The sequence below is a fragment of the Schistocerca nitens genome, chromosome 4 (assembly GCF_023898315.1).
Source record: "Schistocerca nitens isolate TAMUIC-IGC-003100 chromosome 4, iqSchNite1.1, whole genome shotgun sequence".
Lineage (NCBI taxonomy): Eukaryota > Metazoa > Arthropoda > Insecta > Orthoptera > Acrididae > Schistocerca > Schistocerca nitens.
In genome coordinates, this window is record NC_064617.1 from 931,141,432 (window position 1) to 931,156,312 (window position 14,881).

General features: G+C 35.8%; 1 protein-coding gene across 5 annotated transcripts in view; it reads right to left on the reverse strand.

The window, feature by feature from the left end:
• Positions 1-14,881, reverse strand: part of LOC126253563 (longitudinals lacking protein-like) — a 398,965-nt gene that overhangs the window by 162,151 nt on the left and 221,933 nt on the right. The window contains exon 5 of one of the 5 annotated variants that reach the window (XM_049954978.1): positions 12,698-13,005. The exons of the other annotated variants lie outside the window; for them this stretch is intronic. Within the exon in view, the coding sequence (XP_049810935.1) occupies positions 12,713-13,005 (293 nt within the window). The 3' untranslated portion in view covers positions 12,698-12,712. Of the gene's footprint in view, positions 1-12,697; positions 13,006-14,881 lie in introns of those variants that run through there. 5 annotated transcript variants of the gene reach the window in all.

Below are 14,881 nucleotides of genomic sequence, written 5' to 3' on the forward strand. Positions count from 1 at the left end.
GAACACTCACATTAAATATGTAATTTTGACAATTTACAAGTTTACATCTCAAATTAATTGAATAGTGCAGGAAAACTGGTTTTCGTCTGAACTTTACAATATGATAAGAGTTTTGACTGAAATAAGCCTTCTTGATGACGAAAGTTGCAAAAATAGCTAAATAAACAATACCATTCATAAAAGCATTAATTGCCTAGAAACTAATTAAGTGCTGATGTTCCTACCATATTTTGGAAATTAGCTACATGAATACTTTACAGATTTCTATTTTTGGGTTATTTTCCTAACTTTATCAGCAATATAGTAATTACATCTGTTTACATGTCAAATCTGTGGCTGGAATAGGAAAAAAAAATATGGTTAGTTAACTGAATTGAGCCTTAGCAAAACTAGTTACTTGAAATGGTTCAAATTAATTAGGAAATTATCATGACTAATGTAATTTCGCCAAGTTGGGCCTGGTCTTATACTTGGAATTACAGAATGACAGTTAATATTATGGCACATCCCTCACAACACTAATGCTGATTAAAGTCTATGTTGATGTTACTACTATTATCATGCTGCCTTTACATGGTTGTGTAAATTAAAGAGTTTTATTATAATCAGCAAATTACATTAAGGTTTAAATGTACTTAAAGCGAGCATGAAAATTTCAATCTCTCTGAATGGGCCTTTGTGATATAAGCTGATATCTTTACATAGTATTCTTATGTCTCATTTTTTTCTGAATGAATTGCCCCAGCAAATTTTTCTGTGAGAGAAGACTGACTAAATGTATGGAATGGAAGTTAAGGTTCTGCCTTCAAGCCAGAACAATGAGAGATACTTTTAAACATAGAATATCAAGAAGTGATTTTCTTGTTTGAATATCTGTGAACTAACTAACTTTAAAAAACAAGTGTGGTGGAGATATTGGATAGTAAATAGATGGGCAAACAAGAATTGGACCACAGAAGCTGAGTTTACCATTATTTGCTCCTCTTAAGAATGTATAAACACACACAGCTGCACCATCCCACTGCTGCTGGATGAAAATGAGAAGTGGTGTTCAGTAGAGCAGATGAAAAGCACAAGGAAGAAGGGAATAGAGGAGTAAGGTGAAGGAAAAGAAGGGGCCTTCCCAAGACGGAAAGACACAAGGCAAGTAGATATAAGTACAGCACCAGTCACGGTGTTTTGTTTAGTATATTGTAACTACAGGAGTTCCTCGGAGAAATTTAGAGCACACACTGCAATGCACTTTTGATTTCTAGAAAGTTCACTTTTCATGTAAGGTATGTTTTTCAATAAAAATAAAAGTATTGACATTAACATTTTAACTCCTTAAGTTTCAAGCTATTTTTCTAGAATTTTATAAACATTTATCAGTGAGAAACATAATCAGGCAGTGGAACTGACAGTAATAGCTCGGTGCAAGGTCCGGCTATATCACATTTACTACCACCCAAAGGATCTCATTAACTCTTAAGATTACGCAGCAGAATAACACTGTGCAATGCCATGAAGATTGTAGGGCATGTTGCTTATTCTGTATGGTGTGCCAAAACTTCCCTGAGGCACTGCAGCATGTAGATGAATTTACTGTTGCCTTTTGTGGCATCAGACGCTCATCTGTGTAATATTTTCATTGGACATTTATTGAATATTGACAACACATTAATGCCACTTCTTTGTACATTTTAGAGTAACTGTAGATTGTTTTTAGTAATCTCACCAAATGTGCAAATAAATGATTGATATGGGCAATTAGGCAATGGCGTACACATCCTGTGGCAGGAATGTGGCCCTTATCGCAGACCAGTATCATGAGCATCAGAAGGGGCTGAATAAAGTGCCAACTGTCAGTTGCCACTGCCTCAGTTCACCATTATTCAATCATCTCTACAAGTGGACTCTGCAGTGCAAGTAGTTTAGAATGTGTGTTATTACAATAGTTCCTGAAATTGTGTTTTCCACAATTTCTTGCCTCTACAGGACTTTACTTATGAAGTTTGTGTTACCTAGCTATTCTCACTGGGGTCTAATCCTATTATGGAGTGATCTATGAAAAGTTACCCATGCATTACTATGGACACCAGAATTCTCCAGCTTGGGCAGCAACAGCATGACAACTTGATCAAGCACCAATGTGCACAGGAAAAACTGCAGCAACAGCTAAACCAGCAACAACAACAGCATCAAGAATTATTCAACTGGTTGTCTAGTTCGATACAACAGTGGCTAAAACAGCAACAATAGCAGTAGCAGCAGAAGCATCACAGGAGCTGCCAACCATCCCAGCATTTCAGCTACTTAACGAGGCTCATGAAGACTGGAAAGTATTTCAAATAAGCATTGCACTCCATTTTGAGGCAAGTGATATCCAATGTTCAGATCACCAATGGGCCTTTCTGCTATTTATGAGTCCTCGGTATATTCATTGATTCAAAAGTTAGCTCCATTATTCAATCCATTTGCGTTCCTTTTGTCTGAGGTTAGGTTAGGTTAGGTTAGGTTAGGCTATATTGTCCAAGCATTTCTCTGAGCAAATGAATGTGGTACTGGCATGCTAAAATTGTTGCAACATTGCAAGTCAGTTTATGCCAGTTATATTGCTTAGATTGTGGAACTATAGGAGTTGAGTCGGAAATGGAACTTCACAAGTGAGTGTGGTAAAACATACATGTAAAATTAAAATTGTGACATAGTGATTATCTTAGCCTCAGATAAGGAGTCTTGCAAACAATGACAATTGGGCCTCTAGCTGGGTGAAGTGCTGAGAATTTCACAAGCATTTGATTTATCATAAGTGGTGCAATAAAATTTTTTGACAGACTTTTGACATTTCACATGTGGCTCATAGCCGTTGAATATAATACTTACTACCCTAATCATTTATCAGGAGATGGTCAAAATAGGTTAATACAGTGTAGTAAATGGGAAGATCTAATATTTACAGAATCAACAAACTGTCAGAATGAAACACTGTTATGCACTGTTAATAAATTTATCATACACAAAATACCTAATCTTGACTGTTTTGACCAAGTTTTGTCAAAACTGAAATCTAACATGTCACTTAAGCTGGCTTAACAGTCTATGTTAATATATTTATCTATGGAATAGAAGGAGTTGCCTATCCAAAATTCTTTCAAACTCTGTTTAAACCGTGCTTTATCTGAAACCAAGTTTTTAACGGTTGCTGGCAATTTATTGAAAATGTGTGTTCCTGAATATTGGACCACTTTTTGGACCAAGGTAAGTGATTTTAGGTCTTAATGTAGATTGTTCTTATTCCTAGTATTGATAATATGTATGGAGCCAGCTCAGTTGTCATTTAAGTTTTATTATAACATGCCACATGAGAATACTCATAATGTTCCACATACTGATGGTCACAGTAGCATTCTGTGGTAGCTTACACACTTGCCTATTTTGACAGCTGAGCTTTGCTTACACTATTCGATGAAAGAACATTTTTCAATTAAAGATAACACATAAATTTTGAATTTTTGATCAATTACTTTGTAAATGAAAGCTATTTAGTGACAGTTGCATAATAAAATTCAAATGTAACTTGTAAGTTTAAATACTGTACATAATGAAATTTACTTATGAGAAAAAATCTAAATCATTCATGAAAGTTACTGGCAGATTAAAACTGTGTGCAAGACCAAGACCCGAACTTGGCACATTGGCCTTTTGCGCGCAAGTGCTGTACCAACTGAGCTATACAAGCACGACTCGTGGCCCATCCTCACAACTTTACTCCTGCCAGTACTTTGTCTCCCAAAGTTGTGAGGACAGGTCTGACACACAGTTTTAATCTGCCAGGAAGTATCATATCAGTGCACACTCCACTGCAGAGTGAAAATTTCATTCTGGAAACATTCATAAAAGATTATGTTCACATGATTTCTAAGTGCAATTTATTGATCATAAGTGTCAGTTGATGAAGACTACACAATAGACGAAAACATTTACTACCACAGAAATAGCTGTTGGTTTAGTTCACAGCCATTACACAATCAAAATAAAGTAGAACAACTTCTTAGTATAAATACAGTAAAGAATATCTTCATAGTATGTAAGTAATTTAAACAGAAGTGTTGAGGAATGATATACACACAAAAAAGAGAAAGAAAATTTTGCTAGTTATCAGAAGCAATCTTTTGATGAGCTAGAGTACAAATACACGTACAAAGAAAACTGTGCATCACAATGTGCCAGTTGGACATACAATGATAGAATTGCAGTTTGGCAGGTAGACTGTGATGAGGGTTGTGTCAGACAGAGTAGGTAGAGGGAGAAAGAGGCAGGAATCAGGAGGGATTGGGGATCAGTAGCTAACAGCTCAGAGGGAGGCAGGAGCTGTGTGGCTAGGAATGCAGGAGGAATAGTGCCAGATGTGTGGCCTACCCCTGCAATACATGGGTGCTGGAGCAGGTTAGGTGCGGGGCACGAATAGGATAACATTGAGGCACAGATTGTGAGGGTGTGATAGGACAATGGAAGGCGAAACTGTTGGGTTGAGGATGTGAGAACAGTGGATTAGTCGAGATTGAGACAGGAGGATTGTTGGAATAAAGGACGTGCTGCAGGAACAACTCTCACCTATGTTCAGAAAAGACTGTCAGTTAGACTGTATTAAACTAACTGTCTTAATGGCACAGAAGTTACACAAGATTATTTCTGGCACACATATACTGATACTGCCCTAAAAACTAAAAGCTAGCATTTTGTACTAATTTATGTGAGATACACTGAGTTGATAAAAGTCATGGAATCCATCCTAACATCATGTTGCACTTCCATTTGCCCAGCTTAGTGCAGCAGCTTAATGTGGCACAGACTCAACAAGTCTTTGGAAGTCACCTGCAGAAATATCGAGCCATGCTGCCTCTATAGCCATCCGTAACTGTGAAAGTGTTGCCAGTGCAGCATTTTGTGCATGAATTGACCTCACAATTATGTTCCATAAATGTTCAATAGAATTCATGTCACACAATTTGGATGGCAAGAACATATGCTTGAACTGTCCAGAATATTCTCCAAATCAATCGTGAACAATTGTGGCCCGGTGGCATGGTGCACTGCCATCCATAAAAATTCCACAAGTTGTTTGGGAACAAGTCTGTGAGTGGCTGCAAATGGTCTGCAAGAGTTTCATTTGGATCAGAGGACCCAGTCCATTCTGTACAAGCATGGCCCACACCGTTATGGAGCCACCACCAGCTTGCACAGTGCCTTCTTGCCAACTTGGGTTCACAGATTCATGAGGTCTATGCCACACTTGTACCATACCATCAGCTCTCAACAACTCAAATTGGGACTCATATGACCAGACCATGGTTTTCCAGTCATCTAGCATCCAACCAATATGGTCACGAGTCCATAGGAGTTGCTGCAGGTGATATCATCCTGTTACCAAGGGCACTAGTGTCAGTTGTCTGCAGCCGTAGCCCATTAATGTTAAATTTCACTGCACTGTCCTAATGGATATGTTCATCCTATGCACCACATTGATTTCTTAGGTTATTTCACACAGTGTTGTTTGTCTGTTAGCACTGACAACTACAAACAAATGCCACTGCTCTCTGTCGTTAAGCAAAGGCTGTCAGCCGCTGTGTTGTTTGTGGCGACAGATAATGCCTGAAATTCTCAGCGCACTCTAGGCACTGTGGACCTTGAATATTGAATTCCTTAACAATTTCCAAAATGGAATCTCCCATGTAGTCTGTCATGCAACTATAATTATGTGAGAAATCTTTTCACATGAATCACCTATCTACAAATGATAACGCTGCTATTCCACTGCCCTTTTATACTTTGTGTACTTGATACTACTGCCATCTGCATATGTGCATATTGCTATCCCATGACTTTTGTCACTTGAGTGTATTCTTGCACTAAAACAGGTATCATCTTCCATGTAAAGAAAATTTACTTCTTCTCAAAATGTAAGTCGATGGTCATTTATGCATATCAGAAGCAAAAGAGGATCAAGAATATAACACGGTGTCACACCACATTTGATCAGTTCACTTTCTGATCATGACTGTGATCACCATGCAATTTGCTACATTGTTTCCAGTCATGGAGGTAAAAACCATGAATCTGCATACATGACACATATTCCTTTTCAAAGTATTTATTAGGATCTCAAATAATTTGTTAATCAGAAGACATAATTCCTTATTTCATTATCACTATAACAACAAAATAAGAAATGATGGTGTCATTAGTTTCTTATATATTTTATTAATGTTTCGGAGCTGCTTACTTCCATCTAGATAACATATACACACAGTTGTCACCTTCACTACTTCATGTTAAAAAGAAGGCAAAAGACACAGCTTTATCTTCATATTCTATTAGAATAGTGTAGCTCATAATCAGACACTTACTAAAAAAATGACTTACTTGAATGCAATCAGTGGTATGGTAGATTATTTTCACTATCACCGATGTATTTTTTTTATTTTGTTGTCTCAGTTGTGCATTTATTTTTATGAAATGACTACTTTTAATCAGAGTTTGTCACTTTTAGAGCTATGTAGGTGCATGTGGACCTGTTGTTAACTATTTGGAACTATAGACCAGAATTTGTAGATATTTTGTTTAAACTTCTATGACCAATCTTGTAGCAATCTGGATTAAAATACAATCTGTCCAAATGGATTTAAGGTGCTCTTAGGAAGGAATGCTCTCCCTCAGTTCTGCAGTTGCAGATATTTTACTGTATTAGGCTTCAATACAAGAAAAATATGACATATAAGAAGTGCATATGTCAGTATTTGATATGTCTTTGGAAATTTCCTCTTTGTTTTGATAAGAAGGAGTAATTAGGACATTGGAATCATGATTCTTTCCTACACTCTTTTTTTCACATGACAGTAAATCCTGCTTTTCTGCTGGTACATCTTACCATACACATTAAATTCAAAACTGGCATTTTTGTTGTTCTGGGATGTGGAGCTGAGACAAAGCAGGCAGTCATGTTACAATGTTGGTATCTGAATACATGTATTCCTTCAATTTCCATGAAACCTATGAAACCAAAAAGAAATACAGATATGTCACTTCAATGATGTCCATAAAAACACATAGTTTTGCTAAGTCATAAGACACATAAGAAAATTTGTATAACAATTAGCCCCAAAATTTACACTAAAGGCTAGAAACTTCCACAGATGACCCTTATCATAGACACTTTGATTAATAAGACAATTTTTGACCAGGCCATTCAAAAATAACTGTAGGAAATTTAAGTGTTTTGTTAACTGAGTTTACTTCAAAAGAACAATTGTTTCACATTAATGTGATTAGAAATAAATAAATATCATTATTTCAACACAAAAAAGCAGCATTTGTGAAATTGTCATTTTTGTATTCATTTAGCATCATGTGCTCAAGGCCAAATTTCAAGGTAAATGCAGTCATACTGAGGGCCAAATCACCGCAATAAAAATACAGTGAGAAGAACAGAAGATACAGAATCAAAAATCTGCAGCTGAAGGTTCTCATTTGGTCAGAATCAAGAAATTGATACCATAAGCAGAAATGCACAGGTGATGTAATTAATGGATCTGAACTAGAAGAAAGTGAAGAAATTTTGAAACCAGTCAAATTAGTGAAAAAATAACGAGAATTTAGCCACAGTAATCCCAGTTACAAAAATGACACATGGTGTACGAGTTTACTGGAAAGAGCTTGAAATAAAGTTTAATAATATTAGTGAACTGCCTGAACAATACAGCAAAGTGTTAAGATGAAATTCTGAAGAATGAGACTCATACAGCATTCAGCGAATGGAGCAGTAAATTTATTTTTACCACATCTGTACTTATCACAGATCACAGTTTAAATTTGAAATTTTATGAATTTGAACTACTTCATGACATATATCCAGTGGTTATCACCAAACAGTTTCAAAATCTTTATCCTAAAACCTGTACATAAAGAAAGAAAACTTCCTGGTAGATTAAAACTGTGTGCTGGACCGAGACTCGAACTCATGACCTTTGCCTTTCGCGGGCAAATGCTCTACCAACTGGGCTACCCAAGCATGACTCATGCCCTGTCCTCACAGCTTTACTTCCACCTGTACCTCGTCTCCTACTTTCCAAACTTTACAGAAGCTCTCCTGCGAACCATGCAGGACTAGCACTCCTGAAAGAAAGGATTTTATGGTACAAAAAAGGTAAAACAGACATAGAAGCATAAATTCAATTATTACTTCTTCAGAGTGTGAGTAAAAACAACAAATATTAACAAACTAAAAGATCATTGCTCACAAATGATAAAAATAGAGATTTCAGTCCTGGTCCAAAACACGGCCTGAATCTATCAGTAATTTTCACAACAGTAGACACCACAGAAGAGTACATGCCCCCTCTAGAAACAATGCCTAAGCTGTGGATTCCTTTTAGGTATGTTAGTCCATGCAATTAGGCATGAGAGTTTCTCTGAAGGTTGAATAGTAGTAGAGAGATACCAACAATATGGAAAGTTCTACAAGAAAAATTAAAATATTATGGTGTTACAAGGAGCTCCTTTGATATCTGGACTCATATCCCAACAAGAGAAATCAAAAGGTCACATTAAGAAATATTACCATAAAAATAAAAACAAACTCATATAGGAGAACATTAAATACGGTGTCCCAGGAAGGTCTATATTTGGCTGACTTTTGTTTTCATACACTTAAATTGTATTAAGTTACTCTTAGAAAAACAGTGATGCTTGTTGATGACATAAACATACTTCTACAGGTCAAAACACATCAATATCACACATATCCAGAGGAATAGTGGAATTAGCTTACAACTGATTCTCAGCAAATAGCTTAACTTTCTGTCTTACAACACCTCATATTACGCAAAGGGGGCCTAGAAGTCACTGAAGATGATGACCACCCTGGATGCCCTAGCGCATCAATTACTGATGACAATGTGGAATAAGTAAAGAAAATGGTTCTGGAAAATCACCAAATTACCATCAGAGAGGTTTCTGATGATGTTGGCATATCCTTTAGCTCATGCTCATTGGGCATGAAACATGTAGCGGCAAAGTTTCTGTTGGCATTATTGAATTTTGACCAAAAATGACATCACTAGACATCACTCAGGAACTGCTGAATAAAGCCGACAACAATCCAGAACTTCTAACAAAGGTTAAAACAGGTGATGGACCATGGTTATATGGGTATGATATCGAAACCCAGGCCTAATCATCCCAATGGAAACAGCCTGAAAAGCCAAAACTGAAAAAAAATTGATAAGTTCAATCACATGTGAAGTTCTTCTCACTGTTTTCTTCTATTACTGTGGGATGGTGCCTCAAGAGTTGCTGCCTCATGGTCATATGGTCAATAAGGAATACTATACGGAAGTTATTCACCGTTTGCTGGAAGTAACCTGATGAAAATGACCAGAATTTTGGTAAAACCATTCAAGTAAACTGCATCACGAAAATGCTCTCACTCACACATCAATGCTTGGGATTATTTGGCAAAAATAAAATTTTTATGTTGCCTCAGTCACCATATTCACCACACATGGCCCCCCACAACTTGTTTTTGTTCCCAAGGATGAAGAGAACCACTGGGAAATAAAAACAGAATTGCTGAAGGATCTGAAACCTTAATAAAAAGTGAGTTCTAGAAGTGCTTCCAAGAGTGGAAAAATCACTAGTACAAGTGTATTATATCTGAATGGGATTACTTTGATGGGGACATAGTTGATGTTGATGAATAAATAAAGATGCTTTAAGAAAAAATATCCTGTTACTTTTTTATCACACCCCCCAAAACGTGTCAGCACTAGTTATAATTGGTTATAAGTGTACTTCTGTGAGTGCTTCTACTAGTTAATGTACACTTTGATTTGTTTACATTCCTGAAGCCTTTCCTTCAAGAATGGAGTCATGAAATACAATGAAAGAATAAATGAATGTGGGTAGGTTGTGGCTCTTACCTGGATTGTTTATTCAGTAACATGACCTGTGAAGAACAAGGATCCAGGTTCATGTCACAGGTTCAGCACAGTTTTTATCATCAGGAATTTTTGAAGTGATAATTTTTGCACAAGGCATTCATTAGAACAGAAACCTGTAGATTTCCACACCATGGTACATCATCTCACATCTGTTCACATACCGTAAGTGTATCTTTAATTAGACCTAGACACCATGAAATTCATTGCCACCAACAACGAATATACTCTACTTGTGGGTGATCATGTTGTGCATAAAAAAATTAAGATACTGTACTCCACTAACAACTCATTGTGAAGTTAGCAGAAAATTGCTGTACAATCCCATTAGTATCCCAGAACATGGCCAAAACATCACAATCCTGCAACTATAAAATATCATATTATATTATAAATACTACAGCTTTGTATAATTTTAACAGTCAAGACAAAAGAAGATTTGTAGATAACAGTAGAATATAAATATATTTCAGCTGTCATTATTCATTAGTTTGGTACCAGTCAACTTTGCAGAGCCATATCAAACTGATCAGTGAAAATGAACATAGCGAGAGGTTGAAAAGGACCAATTTTCCATTTGCTGTGCCCATATTAACAGATGTGACAGATACCAGATACACTAGGCACTACCAATCATCCACTTAGCAAACAAAGGGAGAAAACTGATTCTCTTGGAGACAAACATCTGGCACATAGTCCCAGTTCTCACTTTATTTTTATTTTTATTTATCATTAGTTTTTAATATGTTCTGCTACATCAAGACTGCACTGTCAAAGATAATTTTTACTCTGCTAGTTTTTAAACAAACATTTCATACATGATTTCTTCACAGTTTTATTCAACAGTTTTCTAAAGTCTCACAAAACAATAGTAAAAAATCTGATGATGGCCTTGAAAGCTGAAAACTTGTTCACAGAATAAATAAACATATAGGGCATCAACAGTTTCTGTTTTCTTTGTTCATGTGAAATTGTATTTGTACTGAGTGTAGCTTGGGACAAAACTGAAACATGGATGCTAAGCAATTCAAAAAAGATGAAAATATATGGTTATAAAATGTGGTCTTACATGAGAATACTGATCAGATGGCTAGAATGAGTAATCAATGAGGAGGCACTGAATTTATTTGGAAAAATAAGAAATTTATTGCCCAACTTGACAAAAGAGGGGATCACATCCAGAGGTATGAAGGAATCATCAGTTTGATAGTGGAGGGGAGAGTGGGAGATAAAAATTGTAGAGGGAGACCAACAGATCAACAAAATAATCCATTAACATAATAAAAAATCTATTCACCATCACCTTGATATTTTTGTTGTACTTATAATGTTAAATATATCATGGCAGGTTAAAGAAAACTGCCTCAACTACCACAAAAAGAAAATTCAATGGAATGAAATACACATTGTAACATTTATAACTTTATGATTACTACCAACACACTGTTGCCACATTTGTCGTAACTATTATTTTTCCTGTATATAAAAATTTGTTTCACTTCCAAGTCACTTACACTTATAGAACCATGGAATATTTACCCAATGAATAAAATAAATAAGTATTTCAGTTTTAATAAGTGTTGCACTTTATCTCACTCATTTACACATGATTTCAAACTTTAAATAACACTTATGCACTGATTTGATTTCGTTTCCCATAGGTCCAATTGTGTTGGGTCCACAAGGATGTGGAATGAGTCAGTTTTTTAGAAATACAATGTGATAATCTTATAGCATATACAGACATTTGAGTACATAATTATATAAAAATTTATACAGTAAATTCTCTATACTCACTTCTGTAATTTTAACATTGCTAATCAATAAAACAATTTAGAATTTTACGTTACTTACCTAATTTTGCTGCTGTAATTAAAATATATTAGTTACTTCATCTTCATCCAAGTTGCAACAGAAAACTACAATGTTTAAACATGTTTTTCACAAAGCATACTAAAGTTTTACAGAAAAAGCAAAGTAAGTTGCACTAGATAGGACTTCACTGTGTAGTCAACGCAAAGAGCTGCCATCTGCAAATCTAAATCAACATTTGTATGATGATAGTAATTTAGGATACAGAAGAAATTAACAAAGGACACAAACAATGGATGAAGCATATCCTGGGGACAACACCATTCATGTGTGTGGTGAAAAAGGGCAACATATAAATGAACATTTTTGATTTCATGTGCCAGCAGGAAAAACAGCATGATAGAGGATTACCAAACACCGTTACTCCATGTATTTGGTAATATAACAGAAGCTACAAATATATAAAATGCATTTTAATCATCTGTCAGCTGATCTGCACAGATACGTTTTTAAAGAAAAATTTGTAACACCATTTTCCTTCTAGTAAGATAATAAATGATAACATCACAATAAATAATTTTAAAAAGCAACAAAACACAGCAATTTCTTACAATATTTATTAGGATGTTGATATAAACAACTTTTGGTCAGGTAGCATATGAATACATTTTTTGTCTCCACTGCAATGTTAAAATAAAAAAAAATCTAAACAAGACACACTACACAACTTGCTCACATTCATGAAATCTTTAATGCATAAGTCACTGTGGTATTTCCATTCAACATTAAAGCAGTACTCCATCTAATGAAAATTTAGGTAAGGACAAAATTTACCCAGTTAGACATAAGACACACTGAAAATAAGAGCACTATCACATTATTGAAGTTACATTTCACTTTCTCATAGCTCAAGACAGACAAATTTATGAAGAGAGTTGTGAGAGATTCATATGTTGAAGTCTTATGTGTCTCTGGAAATTTCCTTTCAGTTTTGTGCGATGGGGACAATAAGGACATTGGAAAGTAGGTTCTTTCCCACACTCATATTTCACATGGTTGTAGAGGGACTTTTTCTGCTGGTACAACTTACCACAATCACTACACTCAAATCTTCGGTCTGCATAGACCCATCTTTTTGGATTGACAGGAAATAGTAGTTGTGAACTGTGGGATGTTTGTACCATATTTTCATTTAGTCCATCAGTTCCTCTGTATTCTGTGAAAACAAATGGATGTGCTGTACATAACTTAAACCAACTAATTTATCATACAGAGCACTACAGAGAACCAACATTTTAATATTAATCAGTGTTCACAATATAGGTGACAGGATACAGATCTCCACATATTCTTTTGCAAGGTTTTACTAGAACCTCTGAAGTAATGCTTGATATGCCATAAAAATATGATTACAAGAAATTAATTTTTTTGTGGGTATTTGTTGGCATCAGAGGATCTCTTACTTCATCTTATAATGATTATTACATTACATAATTGTTTTACCACAAAGGCAACAGGGTGAGTAAAGATAATCATTTGCACACTGGATGGGTATCTAAAACTAATACTGAAAAATCGACATTACCAAAATGGCTGACCTCAGGCATGGTCACTCAATTCCAGTTCTAGGTTGCCTATCTTAAGGCTTCTAGAGCCAATAAAAATTTGATTTTCATTACTTTGTATAATAACTGATAGAATTTAAACATTTTAAATGCTGCCAAATCTATTCATTAGGAGGTATAATCTTATGTTTAATGTTTAACACAGAAGACAAGCATTACTGTTAGAAATTGGGTATATGTCATGAGTCAGCACAGCTCACGACACGCAAATTACCCAGATTGTATTCATCCAATGCATGAGAACAAGAACGTTTAGCTACCTCCATCAAACTTTAAAAATAATTTAAAAACACCACATAACTTTTTCTTGCTGATAACCCTCCTGCCCATATCCCCATAAAATGATGAAATGGAAAAAGTTTATTGTTTACTAGCTTTGCTGTTTGTGCAATAAAACTTCAGCATCAGGTATAAAATTTTACTTTATTACTTCCTTACTACTAACTCTATTTACAACACATTTAATAGGTAGTATCTACATATAGCATTGAATGTAACTGCAACATTATACCTTTGTACAACAGATAATTCAGGACACATGCTGTCACAAACACTGAGATGCATCAGAAACTAGCTTTTGTTTAAAACAGGGCAGACTATACTCATTCAGTGTTTGATGATGAGAGCACTTACTGACTTCTTGAGAACTTTATACATAATTTCCAAACATTTTTCTGAAGTTTCCCTTGCTTTCATGCATAATGTCAAATATTTAATACATTAACTCTCTTGTAAAGTTGTAAATCAATCAGAAGGTTGAAGCTGTTTTACACACAGGAATTCATTTCTTTAAAGAAATGGGTTTTACTGACAGTTTATAATTTACGAACTCATTTCTTCTTCACGGTTCATGGCCATACATGCATGCACACACACACACACACACACACACACACACACACACACACACACACACACACACACACACACACAAACTACAGATTCCCAGCACTGCACTATGATTGAGGTGACAAGTTATAATGGGTGAAATGAGGGATTTGGAAAATTAAGAGCTGAAGAGAAGGGAAGTATGGGAGATGCAAGGCTAGGGAGGGGAATGATGAATGACAGCAAAAGCAGAAGAATGGGGATTGGGGATATTGCACCCCTGGAAGGTGGTGCAATGTTGGAGCATGGGCCAAGGTGATGAGGGCAGCGGGGGAGGGTGGGGTAAAAACCACTGAATGTGATGATGTCCTCTGCATCAAGGACATCAAATTTGCTTTTGTACATAGTGTTGGTCTATTATCATAGGATATATTTCAATGGGAGCACAGACCAACAGTTGGTCATGCCCACATAATGAAAAAAGTGGTAATTACACTAATGGCCTTGCTTCCGATGAGGTAGGATACATCTGACAGGACTGAAATAGGGTGTGCTGAGTGAGTTTATGGGGCAGGTTTATATGTGTGTCTTTCACACTGATATGACCGATGGACCAACAAGTTGGAAGGGAAAGTGGAC